This window comes from Telmatherina bonti, assembly GCF_933228915.1.
Source record: "Telmatherina bonti genome assembly, chromosome: 5".
Lineage (NCBI taxonomy): Eukaryota > Metazoa > Chordata > Actinopteri > Atheriniformes > Telmatherinidae > Telmatherina > Telmatherina bonti.
The window spans coordinates 5370114-5391774 of record NC_136623.1 but is presented as its reverse complement, the minus strand read 5'-3'; the positions used below and the strand labels follow the sequence as shown (position 1 = coordinate 5391774).

The 21661-nt window shown below is 48.6% G+C and overlaps 1 protein-coding gene across 1 annotated transcript in view; it reads left to right on the top strand.

Annotated features, from left to right (window-relative positions):
• cpne4a (copine IVa) overlaps positions 1-21661 on the top strand; it is a gene marked incomplete at both ends in the record, with an annotated part of 143964 nt that overhangs the window by 43364 nt on the left and 78939 nt on the right. The window contains 7 exons of the mRNA XM_079240538.1: positions 2191-2277; positions 4228-4287; positions 5248-5381; positions 7396-7450; positions 9074-9125; positions 17161-17294; positions 18077-18313. Of these exons, the coding sequence (XP_079096664.1) occupies positions 2191-2277; positions 4228-4287; positions 5248-5381; positions 7396-7450; positions 9074-9125; positions 17161-17294; positions 18077-18313 (759 nt within the window). The remainder of the gene's footprint in view (positions 1-2190; positions 2278-4227; positions 4288-5247; positions 5382-7395; positions 7451-9073; positions 9126-17160; positions 17295-18076; positions 18314-21661) is intronic.

Here is a 21661-nt window from a genome sequence, read left to right as displayed (position 1 = left end):
TATTAGATCCATTGTTTTTATTTTTATGAGGTTTTCACGATTAACCCGAGGAGTGTTTTGGAACAAAGTTCCCTTCTGAGATAAAATCCTAAAAATAATTCAATGTTTACTGTTTTTTTTTTTTTTTTTTTATCAGGATGCAAGGTGTTCAAGTAATTTATTAAATTAAAGAAGAGAGAAAATATAGATATTTGTACATTTTTTAGCAGTTTTTCTGTATTTTTGTCTTAAAGGTTCCCAACGAGAGTTTCTGATATATCATAATATCTGTAAATATTAATCTATAACATATCAGTATCTAATCATCTTCCCTCTAATATCCATTTATGGAAAATAATCCAGTTTTTGTAGTTTTCCCACTGAACGGGGCAAAAAAATTCAGATTTACAGTTTTTGTGCGTCAGCGTTTGTCGTGAGGGTCATGGCGTCCCCGACCCCCGGCCCCCGACTACCGACCCCCGACTCCCGGCCCCGGCCCCCGACTACCGACCCCCGACCCCCGGTGTTGTGGGTGAGGGGCTAGTAGGATCCAAAGAGCGGACACTTTCTGAGTACAGAGAGAGGTTTATTGATTTCCCACAGATTGCTGTGAATTCTTCCAGCGGAACTTTCAGAGACTGGCAGACTGGCGAGCATCAGGAGGCAGGCAGGCAGGGGAGCAAGCGAACGAGCAGGCAGGCAGGCTTTCTCTGGCAGGAGGAAGACAGGACAGGTTACAAATCAAGGTCTAGCACAAGCAACGTGAGCTGAGGCCGAGAGCTGTTTTACCGCAGGGCAATCAACAATCTGGCGCTGGATAGCAGGCAGAGCTGGTCTTAAATAGGTGGTTCGTTGATTGCTGAGATGTGGATCAGCTGTGCCTCCAGTTCCCAGCTGACCGCGCCCACCAGGGAACAGGTATCACCACACCCGGCCCCGGAGCCCGACCCCCGGTCCCGGCCCCCGACCCCCGGCCCCGACCTGTTGAGTCCTGCGGGTTTTCAGCAAACTGCCAATTAACATGTCGACCTTCCTTAAAGAACGCTTCTCTCCGGCGAGAACACTGCAGTTTATCTGGTGCTCGCCGTACTAATGAAGACACAGCTGTCGAAAGCTGGAGTAGCTGCCGCTAATTGCTGCGTTCCCCAGCCGCCATTTACGCCATTCGCCTCCTTATGCTGCCTGTTTTCTCTGAGGACGCCACCGCAACACAACCAGCCGGAGAGGAGGCTTCCTCCACCTGTTCGGGCTCGTTATGGATGACGAGGACGTCTCCGGATCAGTCCGGCATGTTCGTGATGCAGCCTGATGGATATGGAACAGGGGAGGGAATTCCTCGTCTTCCTGCTGTAACCCTGCTCACCAGCAAAACTTTATTACCTCCTGGACTGACAGCTTCCCCTCGCTCCCTCTTCTTTTATTCACCTCCTTCCTCAGCTGACAGTCTTCTTCCCACCGGCGGCACAAAAACATGAAATCCCTCCAGAGACCTGTCCATCCTTCCATCCATCTATCCTGACACAGTCAGCATCGTCGCGTGTCACCTGGTCTCCATGGATACGTGTGGCGGTTTGAGCTGCAGTGTGACAGACCTCATTAAATCTGAAGGGAAAGACCCACGTCAGCTCCAACTTCCTGCGCGCCTGATGTGTGGGATACCAAGTCTCATTCAAACCAGTGTCGCCAATACTGATACCAATACTTGGTACAAAAAGCCTGTCTGGAAAATCCCTCCAAAGTCGTCCTAAAGAGAGAGTTATTTAGGGCGAAAAGTGACATTTAATAGATGATTGGTGACCAGAAAAATGCCCCATAACTGTATATGAGTCCAACAAATGAGAGTAATTGATGCAATCAATTATTGGTCCCGTTTACTGTATATTTTTTTTTATTATTTTATGGAAAGATTGGAGGGATGGATGATGGATGGATGGATGGATGAGTGAATGGATGGATGGATGGATGGATGATGGATGGATGGATGGATGGATGGATGAGTGAATGGATGGATGGATAATGATGATGATGACGATGACCCTTCAGCTTCCTTCATAAGTTCTGAACATGAATCTGATCCAGTTATGTTATTATTATTGTCACTGTCCCAAACTTCCAGTAGAATCATTGACGTGTTTTTCATCATCTCCACGAACAGAAACATCAGGAGCGTGTTGTCGTGGTAACAAGGCTTCTCTGCGTCCTGTGTTGCAGGTCCAGTGGCCATGCATCAACCCCAAATACAAAGTGAAGAAGAAGAACTACAGGAACTCTGGGATCGTCATTCTGAACCAATGCAAGGTAGTTCAGAGTTCAGGTTCTCCTTTTCTACCCCCCCTCCTCCCAGAGATTGCTGCCATCTGATTGAGAGGATGTTGGAAGAACCAATTACTTGGCTTCTTCACTAACCTGACACTTCCTGCCAGATTACGATTACAATGATTTAAGGACCAGTTTGAGACGTAGAAACAAATGAAGCTCTGCCGCCGAGCTGAGAAGTAATTTACACTCAGCAGATGAGAGCCGGCAGGAAATGAAACCAAACCTTAAGAGCTGGAGGCGGGCTGGTTGCCGTGGCGACGGCAGGCTGAGAGGACGCTTCGGGAACCCCGAGCGAGCACAGGTAACAGGGACCTGCTACGGGGAGATACATGACGAGTCTGTCAGAGCAGCCGAGTGGTGGAGTGGGGGGTGGTCCAGGACCCAGAGCCAGTCCAGGTCTGAGGACTCCGAGCCAGTCCAGGTCTGAGGACTCCGAGCTGGTCCAGGTCTGAGGAACAGTAGCCGGTCCAGGTCTGAGGACCCAGAGCCGGTCCAGGTCTGAGGAACAGTAGCCGGTCCAGGTCTGAGGAACAGTAGCCGGTCCATATCTGATGACCCAGAGCCGGTCCAGATCTGAGGACTCCAAGCTGGTGCAGGTCTGAGGAACAGTAGCTGGTGCAGGTCTGAGGAACAGTAGCTGGTCCAGGTCTGAGAATCTTCGGTTTTCCCGCCATTTTGGACGCTTTTTCCAGAGTTTGTTTTGTCAGAAAGTGTTTAGGTTTAGGTGTTTGGGTTTAGGTGTTTAGGTTTAGGTGATTAGGTTTAGGTGTTTGGGTTTAGGTGTTTAGGTTTAGGTGTTTGGGTTTAGGTGTTTAGGTTTAGGTGTTTGGGTTTAGGTGTTTGGGTTTAGGTGTTTGGGTTTAGGTGTTTGGGTTTAGATCTTTAGGTTTAGGTGTTTAGGTTTAGGTGTTTAGGTTTAGGTGTTTGGGTTTAGGTGTTTAGGTTTAGGTGTTTGGGTTTAGGTGTTTAGGTTTAGGTGTTTGGGTTTAGGTGTTTAGGTTTAGGTGTTTAGGTTTAGGTGTTTAGGTTTAGGTGTTTGGGTTTAGGTGTTTGGGTTTAGGTGTTTGGGTTTAGGTGTTTGGGTTTAGGTGTTTGGGTTTAGGTGTTTGGGTTTAGATCTTTAGGTTTAGGTGTTTAGGTTTAGGTGTTTGGGTTTAGGTGTTTGGGTTTAGGTGTTTGGGTTTAGGTGTTTAGGTTTAGGTGTTTGGGTTTAGGTGTTTAGGTTTAGATCTTTAGGTTTAGGTGTTTGGGTTTAGGTGTTTGGGTTTAGGTGTTTAGGTTTAGGTGTTTAGGTTTAGGTGTTTGGGTTTAGGTGTTGAGGTTTAGATCTTTAGGTTTAGGTGTTTGGGTTTAGGTGTTTAGGTTTAGGTGTTTGGGTTTAGGTGTTTAGGTTTAGGTGTTTGGGTTTAGGTTTAGATCTTTAGGTTTAGGTGTTTGGGTTTAGGTGTTTAGGTTTAGGTCAACAGGAGGCATTTCGTTTCTTCCAGTGGACAGAAATGTACCGAAGAGACGTTTGGACGTTGCCACAGCTATTATTTAACCCTTTAGATGCTGTGATGTCACATTTTTATGAAGACAAAATTAAAACTGCAACAAAATCAGTGTTGGGACTGATGATCTGTCCCGCCTCAACGTGCGTTATATTTATTAATATTGTTTATATTTATCAGTCATTTCATTAATAACATTTCATCGGAGGGGAACGTTACTGGAAGGATTTCAGGGAGAAAAGTGGAAAACAGTCTGTAATCTTTTATTGGAAGATCTATAAATGCAGGATACTGAAGAGGCTCAGACCAGGTTCAGGACATGAAGCGTCTCACCAGCAGATGCGTTAGAACACCTGCTCGACTCTGATTGGCTGCTGCTCGTCAACTGGCCGTTAACCAGCTGATGCATCAATAAAACCGTCAATGTTTCCGTCTGCAGGTCATTAAGATGCACTCTTTCCTGGATTACATCATGGGAGGCTGTCAGATACAGTTTACTGTGAGTACACACACACACACACACACACACACACACACACGCTCTGTCATCACTATGGAAACAGTAACCAAGGCGATCCACTCGCACCAGCTGGACCAGTACTGCCAGACTGAAAGGAAGCAGGAAGTAGTTCACTGATCTCAGAGCCTGGAATGAACCGACTGCCGGCTGTGTTGTGTCAGGTTAGTTAGGGAAGGTGTGGCCCTTCGGGCACCTGGGGGCGGGGCCCTGGAGCCCATGGGGGCAGGGCCTCGTCCTTCTGCAGGGAAGGACGAGGCCCTCACGTCTCTCTTTCAGAAGTTTGTTTTAGGGACTTTGCAATTGGCTGTCGGATTGTTTTAGACGCCATCTTCCTGCTGTTAGCACACGGGAACACGCTACAGGCCGCCGCTCGTCATGTCAGACACGCGTATCATGTCAGCCAATGAGGTGTGTTGGATCGATGTGGCGGCGTCGAGTCTCTGAGGGAAACTACTGTCTGCTGCCGGCTTCGTAGAGAAAACACGGGGAGAACATGCAAACCCCATGAACATCTGAACGACTGGTTTCTACCTGACGGGGTGGGGGGGATATGTCCCAGGGTCTCCCCTGTTATTATCATCTACTTCCTTCACCTCTGTCATATCTGCCACACATATGATGTCGGGTTTCACCGCTATGCAGATGACACCCAGCTCTATCTGCCGCCCCCCCAGGGTGTGTCACTAAACTGAAAAGCCAGTTGCTCCTGGTAGAAAAGGTTTTCCCTGTTGACTGCTCCTCTCTACCCGTCAGGTGAAAGGTGTCAAACGGCCATTCTGACCACTTCAGTACTTTCACAACGAAAGCGGCTCATCTGTGTCTGAGAAAAGAAAAGAGAATTATTCATATTTTATGTATATTTTAATTTCAGTCACATTGCCTGTTTGTTTCCAGGTCAAAGCAGAACATTAAAGCTGCGCTTGACTGCTTTCTCTGCAGGTGGCCATCGACTTCACCGCCTCCAACGGAGATCCTCGTAACAGCTGCTCTCTGCATTACATCCACCCGTACCAGCCCAACGAGTACCTGAAGGCTCTGGTGGCGGTGGGAGAGATCTGCCAGGACTACGACAGGTCGGTCCACACGATGTTCTGACCTCCTCTTCCTCATCTTTCCCATTTCACCTCCTCTTAGTGCTGCCAGTTTATCCGTTTCATTCCCCTCAGATGAAGCCCGTTTCCGCGTCCTCAACAGCGACGTTCTGAGTTTCAGTGTTTATGTAAAGAAAAACGTAGAGCGAAACCCTCCTCAGCAGAAACACAAGCTGCATTTCCATCACACCCAGAACTGCACAATGCAAAATATCGCAATAAAAAACGCTGCATGTATAATAAAGTCTCAAATATCGCTTAAAGGTTTTTACGCTCTCATGTCATGTGACCAGTTCATTTCCAGTAAAGATGGCACCATGCGGAACAAACAGTGAAATTCAGAATTTTGGAAAAGAAAATGAGGAAAGCTCGGAGCAAAGTCTCCGCAGGTAGAGTTAGAGCAGATAGAAAATCCAAAAAACGTGGCTACGCTGCTACATTTCTTCGTTGCTACGTGACTAAATTGCTACATGGCTACATGGCTACGTTGCTACATGGCTACGCTGCTACGTTGCTACATGGCTACGTTTTTACATGGCTGCGTGGCTACGTTGCTATGTGGCTATGTTGCTACGTGGCTACGCTGCTACGTGGCTACATGGCTACGTTGTTACATAGCTACGTGGCTACTTTGCTATGTGGCTACGTTGCCACGTGGCTTTGCTGCTACGTGGCTTTGCTGCTACGTGGCTTTGCTGCTACGTGGCTACACTGCTACGTGGCTATGCTGCTACATGGCTATGCTGCTACATGGCTATGCTGCTACATGGCTATGCTGCTACATGGCTACGCTGCTACATGGCTACTTTGCTATGTGGCTACGTGGCTACGCTGCTACATGGCTATGTTGCTACATGGCTACGTTGCTACATGGCTCTGTTGCTACATGGCTACGCTGCTACATGGCTACGTTGCTACATGGCTACGTTGCTACGTGGCTACGTGGCTACATGGCTATGCTGCTACATGGCTATGCTGCTACATGGCTACGCTGCTACATGGCTAGGTTGCTACATGGCTATGTTGCTACATGGCTACATTGCTACGTTGCTATGTGGCTACGTTGCATACGCCACGATTTTTGTAAAACCTCGTCTGATTTGCTAAACACTGTTAAATGGAAAAATCTGCAAATTGCAATTGTTTGTCAAAACTTACAAATCTAATTTTATTTTGCTTAAAAATGTGACTGAAATGCAGCTTTTGTTGCATCCGCAGTCGTTTCTGTGAAAATGTGACAAAGTTGAGAGTTGAAGACGTTCTTCAGCAGACTGAGACCCAGATGGAGGGACATAGTAGCCTTTCCAGCTCCTTGTGTCCTTTCAGACCAGTTTCTGGCCACCGTTTTGTGGTTTTTCTCCTCCAGGGACCATTTTTAAGAGGATCTTTGAAATTCCTGCTTCAGTTTTTGTGAAAGGCCAGCAGGCCACCGGGGACTCGTTACCATTTCTGCTCATAAAGGACAGAAACGTTCTCTCATTAAACTATTAGAACATAAGATTCATATTATTTCTGCCTCAATCTCTCAGCCCTGATCAAAAACATTAAATATGCCATTATTCCAAAAATTTAACCCTTTAAATGTCAACGCGGTGTCATGACGTTTTCATTTAAACACACATAAGATGAACAACCTTGCAGACATGCTGGTGTAACCTCTGAGACACGAGGCAACATGTGATCATCTGGTCAGAGATCCATGAAACTGGTTTCCATCAGGTCCTCATCCTCCGATGGGACACAGATCTGTCCCACGTTGGCTGCGTTTAGCGGTTTTATCCGGGACTTCCTGCGATGCGAAGCCTCCATGCGTGTCTGCTGTGTGTGATGAGGTCTGGCTGGAACATGGAAAACCTTTCTGCCATCACAGCTGTGAGAACTCTGCAGGAAGTAATCACCTCTCGCCCAATCAATTTCCTCTTTGTTAGCAGCCAATCACATCCTCCGCCTCCATGTTCCATTTTTAACTTCTAATTTTCTCTTTTTTTCCTCTCAGTGACAAAATGTTCCCAGCGTTCGGCTTCGGCGCTCGGATCCCTCCTGACTTTAAGGTAATTACCTGCTCGGCTCGCCGCCTCTCGCAGCACGCCGGCTCGGAGAGGCGACGCCGACCCAGTCAACAGCCGGTGATTACACCTCCATGTCCCCGTCCTCCTCACCCCGGGGGGGAAGATGGGGAGGCTACTAGATGGGCCCAGCCTCCATCCACCTCCTCGTTTCCCCTGTCCAGCACCTGCTGGGCTGATGCTGCCTTCACATCCTTCCTAACAGCTTCTGATTAACTCTGCTCAGCCTCCACAAGCCGCCGCTAACAGGAAGCAGAGGCAGCCGTGTCTACGCCTGCTGAAATACAAAACACCGACCAGAAATCCAGCTCACCTGAACGCATCACCGCTGGGTTTCCATCTAGAACCAGATCCGTCAGAACATCATGAATAGTGATGCTGTTGTTCTGCTCATCTGTTCTAAACTCAGGAAAAAGAACGGAAATGACTGGAAATGATTGTTTTACCCTCTAAACCACAGGTGTCAAACTGCAGTCCTGGAGGGCCGCTATCCTGCAGGTTTTTGTTGTCTCCGTGCTCCAGCACACCCCACCAAAATTCATCAACAGGTTGACCAGAAGCTGCTGGATGCATTTGATCAGAATCAGCTGTGTTGTTGGAGAGAAACGACAAAAACCTGCAGGATAGACAGAACAGGACTGGAGACAACATGAGAAGTCTTTATGGGATGTCACGTGTCCACCAGGGGGCAGAAGACCAGCATCACATCGTGTCCAACCAGATTTTACCATAAAAAGTCTGAGAAAATGTATCTAATATGATAAATATTATTGAAAGTGTTAAGGTAAAGAAGTTTAACAAAAAAAAAATAAAGCTATAAAAAGAAAAGAACAGAAAGATTAAGGAGAGCCAAACCTAAAGTACAGAAAGAAACGCTCTACCGGTCCTGTTAACGGTTAGTTACGGCAAAGCTAAAAATCCAGATGTAGCGGATGCTGCAGGATGATGGATCTATCACCGTCTTAACGAAGTAAACGGCAGGCTGCAGCAGCACACGACGTAATCTACCTGTATATAAGAATAAAATCAGGTTAACTTATTTAGCTTTGACATGGTGAAACCTGAGTGTTGTACGGTTTAGATTCTGTACAAATGGTTGCTAGCTTGTCCCTTTAAATGCTAATGCTAATTCTAGCATATCTGTGCTAACTGATTGTATGCAATCCGATGACCAGCCGAGGCATGCTAGCCGGTAGCCACTTCACTTAACACACATCCAACGATTTACTGGGCTCGACACTAACGTTAAGTGAGTTGTCCCCTTCTCATTGGCCAGCTCCAGTCGCCCGGTTATCGGTCGGCCCCGACCTCAGCTCCTCAGAAACCTGCAGGTGGCGTCGCGGAGGCTCCGCCCATCTCTTCCACACAGTCTGGCTGCGAGGCATAAGAAGCTTCTGGTTTCTGTAATTATATGTAGTCAGTTCAGCAGCCTGGGTCCGAGCAGGCGGACCAGGTCTCTGCTCACCTGTGTGAACAGGAACTCACCTGTGTGAACAGGAACTCACCTGTGTGAACAGGAACTCACCTGTGTGAACAGGAACTCACCTGTCCGCCAGCTGACAGACCAGTATGCGTGCTGAAACCAGACTTCCTGTCTGTCCTCTGCAGGTCTCCCATGACTTCGCTGTGAGTTTTAACGAGGACAACCCGGAGTGTGCAGGTAAGCGCTTTGATTCCTCCGTGTCTGAACAAAATGAAAGAAAAACGACCCGAACGTTCGACGGCGAGCCTCAGAAGTCGAAGCGTAAAGGAGAGTCTTTGATGTGAGAATTAGTCTGATGGTGTCGAGTCGCTCTGATGCAAGAGGTGATGTGGATTTCCTGGCGTCTCCGGAGGCTCCAGATCTGCTCTTTAAATGTCGTGCAGGACTGAAGCGGCGGTCAGACGACTGACAGAAATAATTCATGTTTGTTTCCCTTCAAGGCTTAAATTCCAACATGAAATCAGATCATATTGAACCGCTTTGTTGTCTCGGTTCAGGTTCAGGAAGACAGTCCTGGACCTACATGTTGTGATCTTGTCGTGTTTGTGTCTTTAGGAGAAAAAATTTCATAGAGCAGCAAATCGACGTCTCTGGTGGTTAAAGAGGAAAGAAAGCAGGCTGGAAACAGAAGAGCTGCGCTTGTCTTCGCCGTCTGAAGGAATTTATGCCAAAACAACGTTAACTTTATTATCAGACGCTCACAAACTGGCTGTTTTAGATGCTGCCGTTGTCATGGAGACAAGCAGCTGCTGGATATCCGTTTCACCTGAATCCGGCAGAACATTGGACACCTGCAGGACCCGGTCCTCCAGGACCGCCGTTGATGTGGAAGAACCACCTGATCTCGCCGCGGGATGCCTCCCATTCTTCATGCAGCATCTGTCAGCAGTCACTGTGATTGTGTAGGTTACCATGGTAACGGCAGCCGAGTTGGGACCGCCAGGTCAGGGAGCCTGGACTGCAACAAGTCTGAGTTTAGGACTTTTACCTCCACCAGTCAAATCCTGAGAGGCAAAGAAGAGGCGGGATGATTGTATCGAGCTCGTCGGTATCGATCCGAGTAAACGCAGCGCCGACGGCGTGTCGGTATCGATCCGAGTAAACGCAGCGCCGACGGCGTGTCGGTATCGATCCGAGTAAACGCAGCGCCGACGGCGTGTCGGTATCGATCCGAGTAAACGCAGCGCCGACGGCGTGTCGGTATCGATCCGAGTAAACGCAGCGCCGACGGCGTGTCGGTATCGATCCGAGTAAACGCAGCGCCGACGGCGTGTCGGTATCGATCCGGTACCTGATTTGCTGATACCTTATTGCTGGAAATCATTTAATGAATTTTTTCTTTAGGTATTGATTATTATTATTGTCAAATGAAACATGTTTGTCTGTGATGGGCTGGCGAGCTGTCCAGGCTGAACCCCGCCTCTTGTCTGACAGGATAGGCTCCAGCTTCCCGCGACCCTGACTCAGGTTAAACTGGTTCAGAAAATGAATGAATGAATGAAACATGTTTGTGAGTCTTTACGGGAACTCGTGGAAGTTTACATTTTCAACCATAGAAACGAGTCATCTGGCACCAGAAGGCTGCAAAGCTTTTTCTGAAGTGAATGAAAATGGTCGGCGTGCTGCCCAGTGATGTTTGGGATGCAGCCTGGTCTGGAGAACTCGCTGTGTGATGTTACGGAACTAGCATGCAGAAACGTTTAGTATGTCTGTTGACCCGATGGTTTGACCAGGAAAGAGTCAACAAAGTGAGAAATTACAATTTAAACTCATTTTGTTTAATAATGTAACAAAATAATAAAATATATTTTCTCAGTTTTTTTTACCAAAATGCACAAATGCAAAACCTGCATCGGTTGGATCTCCTTCGCCCCGAAGACCTCGATATCGTCACGCTGGTATCAACGATACCAACACTAGCCTTGTATTGATACTATCAACAGATCGGCCCAGTCTTAATGTTTGGTACTAATCCGGGCCACTTCTCATGGCTCAGTGTCGGCGCTGTGAGGACCAGAGGTGGTCCAGGTGTCAGTTGTTGGCCTGGACGTGGATTACAGCAGGCATGTTGTGGACCAGAGGTGGTCCTGATACGGGAAACCTTCCCCATTGGACCACATGTGGTGGTCATGTGACTGGGTTTAGCAAGCTCACATTTGGGCCAAACGTGTAGCTGTCCGAGTCTCTTTCATCCAAACAAAAGCAAACAAAAGACAAACAAGGACCCAAGTGCAGATTGGATGTGGATACTTGGAAGGGTTTATTGTTTTCCTGGGCAGAATGGTAGGTTGCCGGGCAGGTAGGTTGACGGGCAGGCAGGCAAGAATCCCGCTCTGGTGACAGAACAAACAATTGTTAGACAAGCTGTTTGAGTCCTTAGGCAGAAATGCTGCAATGGCCGAGAGCTGTTACCACTGATGAAACAACAATCAGGTGATGACTGGTGGACTGAGCTGGCCTTTTATCTTGCTGCTGCTGATTTCCTGATGAGAACCTGGTGTGGACTTGGTTGCCAGGGAAACAGGCACACCCACTGCAGCACAGGTCAGGGCAGGAACCACAACAATAATAATAACTAGAGATGTCATCATAACTGTTGGTTTCCTTCGTTATTTTCACACGAAGCTGGACGACGTATCGACAGGAATCAACCAGCTTTTCATGATTCATTCTGTCCAACGTCCAGTTTTCTGCATCTGCGAGGAAAATGGCGAGGAGAAAGAAAGATTCTCATCTTCACGTTAAAAACATGGAACTGTACAACTCTAAACCATCAAACGAAACTCGTCAGGCGAGACGGAGGGAAGATTACTGTCCGAGTCGCCTTCCTGTGGGGTTTGATCACATTGATCAGGGCAGAGCTCTGATCAGCTGATGCTCTCCAGTCTTCGTCCTGACCTTCACCTGGACGTTTATTCCTGTTAACCCATCGTAGCCTGATAAGACGCTAGTCAGTAATTACATCCATGGTGAGAGAGGCATTACGAACCGAAGCTTTAATGTTTCCTTTTAGTTTCATCTCTAGATTCTTCAGAAGTTTAGAAATAAAAGCTGAAACGTTCTGAGTAAGTCGGGTTTAAACCTGGTGCGACAACACGGGCCGGACTCGCCTCACACACGGAGAATCCATCATTTAAATGCCATCAGCCCTCTCAGCTTCTGATGCAGCAGTGTTGCTGAACGTGGATGTTGTGTCACCGACGGCACCATCGTTTAAACGGAGACGTTGAAGTCACATGACATCCCCAAAAACATTCAGACTGCATGTAAAAAACCCGGAAAACTCATCAGGTCGAATTTCATTCCCAGTAGAAGATAAAATATAAGGAAATATGAGCTGACTTTGAATTTTAGCCCCCAGCTTTGTCCCAAGCATACAGAGATTTCTCCTCATTCTCCAATGATGGAGATGGTGGGACTTCGAAGAGGAAAAAGTTTTTGAGGTTTCTAAAGCCAGACTGAAGACGCTCTGAACATCTTTCCATCTGAGACTCTGCCTCTCTCAAATACTCCTTTTATACTGGTCAAAATGGTCTTCCAGTTGTTTTCTGGTTTATCCCAGTTACTGTCCCAGAATGGTTCTAGGGTAAAGTACTTCATATAACCTTGCTGAACTGACAGAATACGGAGAGGAAACAGAAAATAAAAAACGTCCATTAAATCAAACGTTTTCTACGGTTTTTAACGCTTCAGTTGAAGCGAGAACCGAGAGCCGTTAGCTTGTTTAGCATGTACATCAGATTAACTGTGTTTTTCTGTTAAATGGATGAACGGCAGGCGGATTTTATTGAGACGAAGGTCCTTCACTCACCTGCTGCTAAAGGTCAGCGACGAGCTCCGAGACGCTTCAGCACCGACACTTTTAATTAAGTCTGAATGTGACCTTCAGATGCTAAAATCACACGAGTGCTGCCTCGGGCTGCGCTGGGACATCTCTAAACTCTCCGAGAGACGAGGCAGGATCTCTCTCCTGATAAAACTCACTGAACCGCACCGGGAAAGCTTCGATTCGACACAGCAGGGACCTGCGTCCCAGCCCCGGGTCACACCTTTTCTGTCAGTTCTCTCTGTTTTCATGGATAAAACGGTTATTTCTCTTCTCCAGGAAGAGATTATCAAATTAAATTATACAGCGATTTATTATGCATGTTTACACTAAACCATGTCTCACAGCAAACCGGTTTTTATGATTCTGGGTACGACAAGTAAGACTTCGTAACGGAGAGGTGGGCTGGCGTTGTTTTAGCTAAAACCGCCCTCTTCCTGCTGCGTTCAGGGTCATCGGTTCATCCCACGTCCATCTTCCTGCTGCGTTCAGGGTCATCGGTTCATCCCACGTCCATCTTCCTGCTGCGTTCAGGGACATCAGTTCATCCCACGTCCATCTTGCTGCTGCGTTCAGGGACATCAGTTCATCCCACGTCCATCTTCCTGCTGCGTTCAGGGTCATCGGTTCATCCCACGTCCATCTTCCTGCTGCGTTCAGGGTCATCAGTTCATCCCACGTCCATCTTCCTGCTGCGTTCAGGGTCATCGGTTCATCCCACGTCCATCTTCCTGCTGCGTTCAGGGACATCGGTTCATCCCACGTCCATCTTCCTGCTGCGCTCAGGGTCATCGGTTCATCCCACGTCCATCTTGCTGCTGCGTTCAGGGACATCAGTTCATCCCACGTCCATCTTCCTGCTGCGTTCAGGGTCATCGGTTCATCCCACGTCCATCTTCCTGCTGCGTTCAGGGACATCAGTTCATCCCACGTCCATCTTGCTGCTGCGTTCAGGGTCATCGGTTCATCCCACATCCATCTTCCTGCTGCGTTCAGGGACATCAGTTCATCCCACGTCCATCTTCCTGCTGCGTTCAGGGTCATCGGTTCATCCCACGTCCATCTTCCTGCTGCGTTCAGGGACATCGGTTCATCCCACGTCCATCTTCCTGCTGCGTTCAGGGTCATCGGTTCATCCCACGTCCATCTTCCTGCTGCGTTCAGGGACATCAGTTCATCCCACGTCCATCTTCCTGCTGCGTTCAGGGACATCGGTTCATCCCACGTCCATCTTCCTGCTGCGTTCAGGGTCATCGGTTCATCCCACGTCCATCTTCCTGCTGCGTTCAGGGTCATCGGTTCATCCCACGTCCATCTTCCTGCTGCGTTCAGGGACATCGGTTCATCTCACGTCCATCTTCCTGCTGCGTTCAGGGACATCAGTTCATCCCACGTCCATCTTGCTGCTGCGTTCAGGGTCATCGGTTCATCCCACGTCCATCTTCCTGCTGCGTTCAGGGTCATCGGTTCATCCCACGTCCATCTTCCTGCTGCGTTCAGGGACATCAGTTCATCCCACGTCCATCTTCCTGCTGCGTTCAGGGACATCGGTTCATCCCACGTCCATCTTGCTGCTGCGTTCAGGGTCATCGGTTCATCTCACGTCCATCTTCCTGCTGCGTTCAGGGACATCAGTTCATCCCACGTCCATCTTCCTGCTGCGTTCAGGGTCATCGGTTCATCCCACGTCCATCTTCCTGCTGCGTTCAGGGTCATCGGTTCATCCCACGTCCATCTTCCTGCTGCGTTCAGGGACATCGGTTCATCTCACGTCCATCTTCCTGCTGCGTTCAGGGACATCGGTTCATCTCACGTCCATCTTCCTGCTGCGTTCAGGGACATCGGTTCATCCCACGTCCATCTTCCTGCTGCGTTCAGGGACATCGGTTCATCTCACGTCCATCTTCCTGCTGCGTTCAGGGACATCGGTTCATCTCACGTCCATCTTCCTGCTGCGTTCAGGGACATCAGTTCATCCCACGTCCATCTTGCTGCTGCGTTCAGGGACATCAGTTCATCCCACGTCCATCTTCCTGCTGCGTTCAGGGTCATCGGTTCATCCCACGTCCATCTTCCTGCTGCGTTCAGGGACATCAGTTCATCCCACGTCCATCTTGCTGCTGCGTTCAGGGACATCGGTTCATCCCACGTCCATCTTCCTGCTGCGTTCAGGGTCATCGGTTCATCCCACGTCCATCTTCCTGCTGCGTTCAGGGTCATCGGTTCATCCCACGTCCATCTTCCTGCTGCGCTCAGGGACATCGGTTCATCCCACGTCCATCTTCCTGCTGCGTTCGGGGACATCGGTTCATCCCACGTCCATCTTCCTGCTGCGTTCAGGGACATCGGTTCATCCCACGTCCATCTTCCTGCTGCGTTCAGGGACATCGGTTCATCTCACGTCCATCTTCCTGCTGCGTTCAGGGTCATCGGTTCATCCCACGTCCATCTTCCTGCTGCGTTCAGGGTCATCGGTTCATCCCACGTCCATCTTCCTGCTGCGTTCAGGGTCATCGGTTCATCCCACGTCCATCTTCCTGCTGCGTTCAGGGACATCGGTTCATCTCACGTCCATCTTCCTGCTGCGTTCAGGGACATCGGTTCATCTCACGTCCATCTTCCTGCTGCGTTCAGGGTCATCGGTTCATCCCACGTCCATCTTCCTGCTGCGTTCAGGGACATCGGTTCATCCCACGTCCATCTTCCTGCTGCGTTCAGGGACATCGGTTCATCCCACGTCCATCTTCCTGCTGCGTTCAGGGTCATCGGTTCATCCCACGTCCATCTTCCTGCTGCGTTCAGGGTCATCGGTTCATCCCACGTCCATCTTCCTGCTGCGTTCAGGGACATCAGTTCATCCCACGTCCATCTTCCTGCTGCGTTCAGGGTCATCGGTTCATCCCACGTCCATCTTCCTGCTGCGTTCAGGGACATCGGTTCATCTCACGTCCATCTTCCTGCTGCGTGCAGGGACATCAGTTCATCCCACGTCCATCTTCCTGCTGCGTTCAGGGACATCAGTTCATCCCACGTCCATCTTCCTGCTGCGTTCAGGGACATCAGTTCATCCCACGTCCATCTTCCTGCTGCGTTCAGGGTCATCGGTTCATCCCACGTCCATCTTCCTGCTGCGTTCAGGGACATCGGTTCATCTCACGTCCATCTTCCTGCTGCGTTCAGGGACATCGGTTCATCCCACGTCCATCTTCCTGCTGCGTTCAGGGACATCGGTTCATCCCACGTCCATCTTCCTGCTGCGTTCAGGGTCATCGGTTCATCCCACGTCCATCTTCCTGCTGCGTTCAGGGTCATCGGTTCATCCCACGTCCATCTTCCTGCTGCGTTCAGGGTCATCGGTTCATCCCACGTCCATCTTCCTGCTGCGTTCAGGGACATCGGTTCATCCCACGTCCATCTTCCTGCTGCGTTCAGGGTCATCGGTTCATCCCACGTCCATCTTCCTGCTGCGTTCAGGGACATCGGTTCATCTCACGTCCATCTTCCTGCTGCGTTCAGGGACATCGGTTCATCCCACGTCCATCTTCCTGCTGCGTTCAGGGACATCGGTTCATCCCACGTCCATCTTGCTGCTGCGTTCAGGGTCATCGGTTCATCCCACGTCCATCTTGCTGCTGCGTTCAGGGTCATCGGTTCATCCCACGTCCATCTTCCTGCTGCGTTCAGGGTCATCGGTTCATCCCACGTCCATCTTCCTGCTGCGTTCAGGGTCATCGGTTCATCCCACGTCCATCTTCCTGCTGCGTTCAGGGTCATCGGTTCATCCCACGTCCATCTTCCTGCTGCGTTCAGGGTCATCGGTTCATCCCACGTCCATCTTCCTGCTGCGTTCAGGGTCATCGGTTCATCCCACGTCCATCTTCCTGCTGCGTTCAGGGTCATCGGTTCACCACACGTCCATCTTCCTCCTGCGTTCAGGGACATCGGTTCACCACACGTCCATCTTCCTGCTGCGTTCAGGGACATCGGTTCATCTAAGATCTATACTGGTTTCCAGTCCCAGAGCAGACTTAATCCCACTGACGGGAGAAAGTCCAGTTTCCGTCTGTGCTGAGTCCAGACCAGAATCTGGACCAGAGACCAGTTTCAAGACGAATCCAAAGCCTTGAATCAATCAGCTGACTTTCTCCTGGAGTTTTTTATGTCATGTCATGACAGATGTTTTATTTTCTGATTTTTAACGCTTCCTCTGCTGGAAGGTTTTCATGTTTCATCCGTTTCTACGTGAAATCAACTGTTTCTGCATCAGATTCCTGATTTACTTTGTAAAAACGTCCAAATTTTCCACATTTTGTCTATGTGCGTGTGTGTGTGTGTGTGTGTGTGTGTGTGTGTGTGTGTGTGTGTGTGTGTGTGTGATCTGGTCAGGCATCCAGGGTGTGGTGGAGGCCTACCAGGCCTGCCTACCTAAGCTGCAGCTCTACGGACCCACCAACATCGCCCCAATCATCCAGAAGGTCGCCAGAACTGCCTCCCAGGAGGTCCACACCAAAGAGGCCATGGTAAGACCACCTGCGCTGGTCCCTCATCATATCAGATGAAAAAAGGCTTAATATGAGAAATAAAACTCACAATTATGAGATAAAAAGTGAATAAAAACAACATAATCACATAAAATCTTATTGTCATGACTGTAAATCTCATAATTATGAGAAAAAAGGTGTTAAATTGTCACAATTATCAGAAAGAAGTCATGATTTGTACTCAGAACCTGTTATTTCATAATTACTGAACTAAATTCCTCCCAAGGTGATAACTACTTTACATTTCGTGATTATTAGTTTTATTGTTCATATTTCTCAATAAAAGGTGGTTTTGGGCTTGAACCTGCCTTTGGCGTGATGGCAGGTCTTTATTCGAGGCTCTGTCCTGTTAGCGGGACGGCTTCCAGATCGGGCCGTGAACGAAGCTCGGAGACGGTTTCCACAGCAGCGTTGCAGGCAGATCCACATGAAAGATGTCAGAAAGATTTCTGTCAGAGTGGAAATGAAAATGCAGCAGTCATGTCACATCACGGCGTTGGAGACGCTATATCTGATGCTGCCGGATGGAAGCTTCCCAACCTGACAAGTTGCCCTTTCAGGATCAGACAATTACAAACAGGAAGCGTTTCAGATGTCTTGTCAGCCGCCAAAAACTCTCCGAACGTCTGTGTTCTCATAATTTCTCTCCAGGCTGTTAAAAACATGCAGGAAAATCTTCACCACTATGATCCCAACATTCCCAGTAACCAGGCAACCACAGCCTGAACTGGGTGGATTAATCTTTTCTCTCACGTTGACAGCAATACTTCATCCTGCTGATTCTCACCGACGGCGTCATCACCGACATGTCCGACACCAGGGAGGCCATCGTCCAAGCCTCCCACCTCCCCATGTCCGTCATTATCGTTGGGATCGGGAACGCCGACTTCAGCGACATGCAGATGCTGGACGGCGACGACGGCATCCTGCGCTCACCCAAAGGAGAACCTGTGCTCCGGGACATTGTGCAGTTCGTCCCCTTCCGCAATTTCAAACATGTGAGTTGATTAGACTGAAGTTCATAAAAAAGTTGTGGAACGTTTACCGCAGGAGGAGTTCGCGAAAACCTCGTCCAGGTTTGCAGCCAACAGCTATGCTAACGCTAATGCTAAAACTGCTAAAACACACGACCAAACACTGGCATCAACTCCTCGAAACCATCCTGCCATCTCCACTAAAGGATGCCCTAGACTCAGCGCAGGACCTCTCCGGTTCATCTCCGCTAGAGGATCCCCAGAGTAGGCGATGGACCTCTCTGGTTCATCTCCGCTAGAGGATCCCCAGAGTAGGCGTTGGACCTCTCTGGTTCATCTCCGCTAGAGGATCCCCAGAGTAGGCGATGGACCTCTCTGGTTCATCTCCGCTAGAGGATCCCCAGAGTAGGCGTTGGACCTCTCTGGTTCATCTCCGCTAGAGGATCCCCAGAGTAGGCGATGGACCTCTCTGGTTTATCTACGCTGGTGGACCCCCAGAGTAGGCGATGGACCTCTCTGGTTCATCTCCGCTAGAGGATCCCCAGAGTAGGCGTTAGACCTCTCTGGTTCATCTCTGCTAGAGGATCCCCAGAGTAGGCGATGGACCTCTCTGGTTCATCTCCGCTAGAGGATCCCCAGAGTAGGCGATGGACCTCTCCGGTTCATCTCCGCTAGAGGATCCCCAGAGTAGGCGATGGACCTCTCTGGTTCATCTCCGCTAGAGGATCCCCAGAGTAGGCGTTGGACCTCTCCGGTTCATCTCCGCTAGAGGATCCCCAGAGTAGGCGATGGACCTCTCCGGTTCATCTCCGCTAGAGGATCCCCAGAGTAGGCGATGGACCTCTCTGGTTCATCTCCGCTAGAGGATCCCCAGAGTAGGCGATGGACCTCTCTGGTTCATCTCCGCTAGAGGATCCCCAGAGTAGGCGTTGGACCTTTCTGGTTCATCTCCGCTAGAGGATCCCCAGAGTAGGCGATGGACCTCTCTGGTTCATCTCCGCTAGAGGATCCCCAGAGTAGGCGATGGACCTCTCTGGTTCATCTCCGCTAGAGGATCCCCAGAGTAGGCGATGGACCTCTCTGGTTCATCTCCGCTAGAGGATCCCCAGAGTAGGCGATGGACCTCTCTGGTTCATCTCCCCTAGGGGACCCCCAGAGTAGGTGATGGACCTCTCTGGTTTATCTACGCTGGTGGACCCCCAGAGTAGGCGATGGACCTCTCTGGTTTATCTACGCTGGTGGACCCCCAGAGTAGGCGATGGACTTCTCTGGTTCATCTCCGCTAGAGGATCCCCAGAGTAGGTGATGGACCTTTCTGGTTTATCTACGCTGGTGGACCCCCAGAGTAGGCGATGGACCTCTCTGGTTCATCTCCGCTAGAGGATCCCCAGAGTAGGCGATGGACCTCTCTGGTTCATCTCCGCTAGAGGATCCCCAGAGTAGGCGATGGACCTCTCTGGTTCATCTCCGCTAGAGGATCCCCAGAGTAGGCGATGGACCTCTCTGGTTCATCTACGCTGGTGGACCCCCAGAGTAGGCGATGGACCTCTCTGGTTCATCTACGCTGGTGGACCCCCAGAGTAGGCGATGGACCTCTCTGGTTCATCTACGCTGGTGGACCCCCAGAGTAGGCGATGGACCTCTCTGGTTCATCTGCGCCGGGGGACCCAAGGCTCAGCTGTCTGAGTCTGGAAGGGACCCTGGACATAGGAATCTTTAAAAGGGTAATTTTCTACTTTTCATTCATTCATTCATCATCCTAACCGCTTAGTCCGATGAAGGGTCGCGGGGAAGCTGGAGCCTATCCCAGCAGTCTTTGGGTGACAGGCAGGGTAGACCCTGTACAGCTTGCCAGTCCATCACAGGGCCACACAGAGACAACCAACCTCTCACGCTCATACCTAGGGGCAGTTTAGAGTAACCAGTTAACCTGACATCATATCTTTGGACGGTGGGAGGAAGCCAGAGAACCTGGAGAGAACCCACACCTACACGGGGAGAACCTCCAAACTCCACACAGAATGACGAATGTCCAAACCTCCCCCCAGCCGAGGATAAAACCCTCGATCCAGTATGCAACGTCATTGTAGTCCCATTCGCTTGTCATCATATTGTTGATGTTTTATTGTTAAAATGAAAAAGAAAACAAAGTGGTAACAAAGGGTTACAAAGGGTTGGACTGGCAGGTGATACTACACCATCCTAAATAATATGACACCATCCTAAATAATACGACACCATCCTAAAAAATACTACACCATCCTAAATAATACGACACAGTCCTAAATAATACTACACCATCCTAAATAATATGACACCATCCTAAACAATACGACACCATCCTAAATAATACTACACCATCCTAAATAATACGACACCGTCGTAAATAATACGACACCGTCGTAAATAATACTACACCGTCCTAAATAATATGACACCATCCTAAATAATAAGACACCATTCTAAATAATACGACACCATTCTAAAGAATACGACACCATCCTAAATAATACGACACCATCCTAAATAATACGACACCATCCTATAAATACGACACCATCCTAAATAATACGACACCATCCTAAAAAATACGACACCGTCCTAAATAATACGACACCGTCCTAAATAATACGACACCATCCTAAATAGTATGACACCATCCTAAATAATACTACACCATCCAAAAAATACTACACCATCCTAAATAATACGACACCATCCTAAATAATACTACACCATCCTAAATAATACTACATCATCCTATAAATACTACACCATCCTCAATAATACGACATCATCCTATAAATACTACACCATCCTCAATAATACTACATCATCCTAAATAATACGACATCATCCTAAAAATACTACACCATCTTAAATAATACTACACCATCCTAAATAATACTACACCATCCTAAATAATACGACACCGTCCTAAATAATACGACACCGTCCTAAATAATACGACACCATCCTAAATAATACGACACCATCCTAAATAGTATGACACCATCCAAAAAATACTACACCATCCTAAATAATACGACACCATCCTAAATAATACTACACCATCCTAAATAATACTACATCATCCTATAAATACTACACCATCCTCAATAATACGACATCATCCTATAAATACTACACCATCCTCAATAATACTACATCATCCTAAATAATACGACATCATCCTATAAATACTACACCATCCTAAATAATACTACACCATCCCAAATAATACTACACCATTGTAAAAATACGACACCATCCTAAAAATACTACACCATCCTCAATAATACTACATCATCCTAAATAATAAGACATCATCCTAAATAATACTACACTATCCCAAATAATACTACACCATTG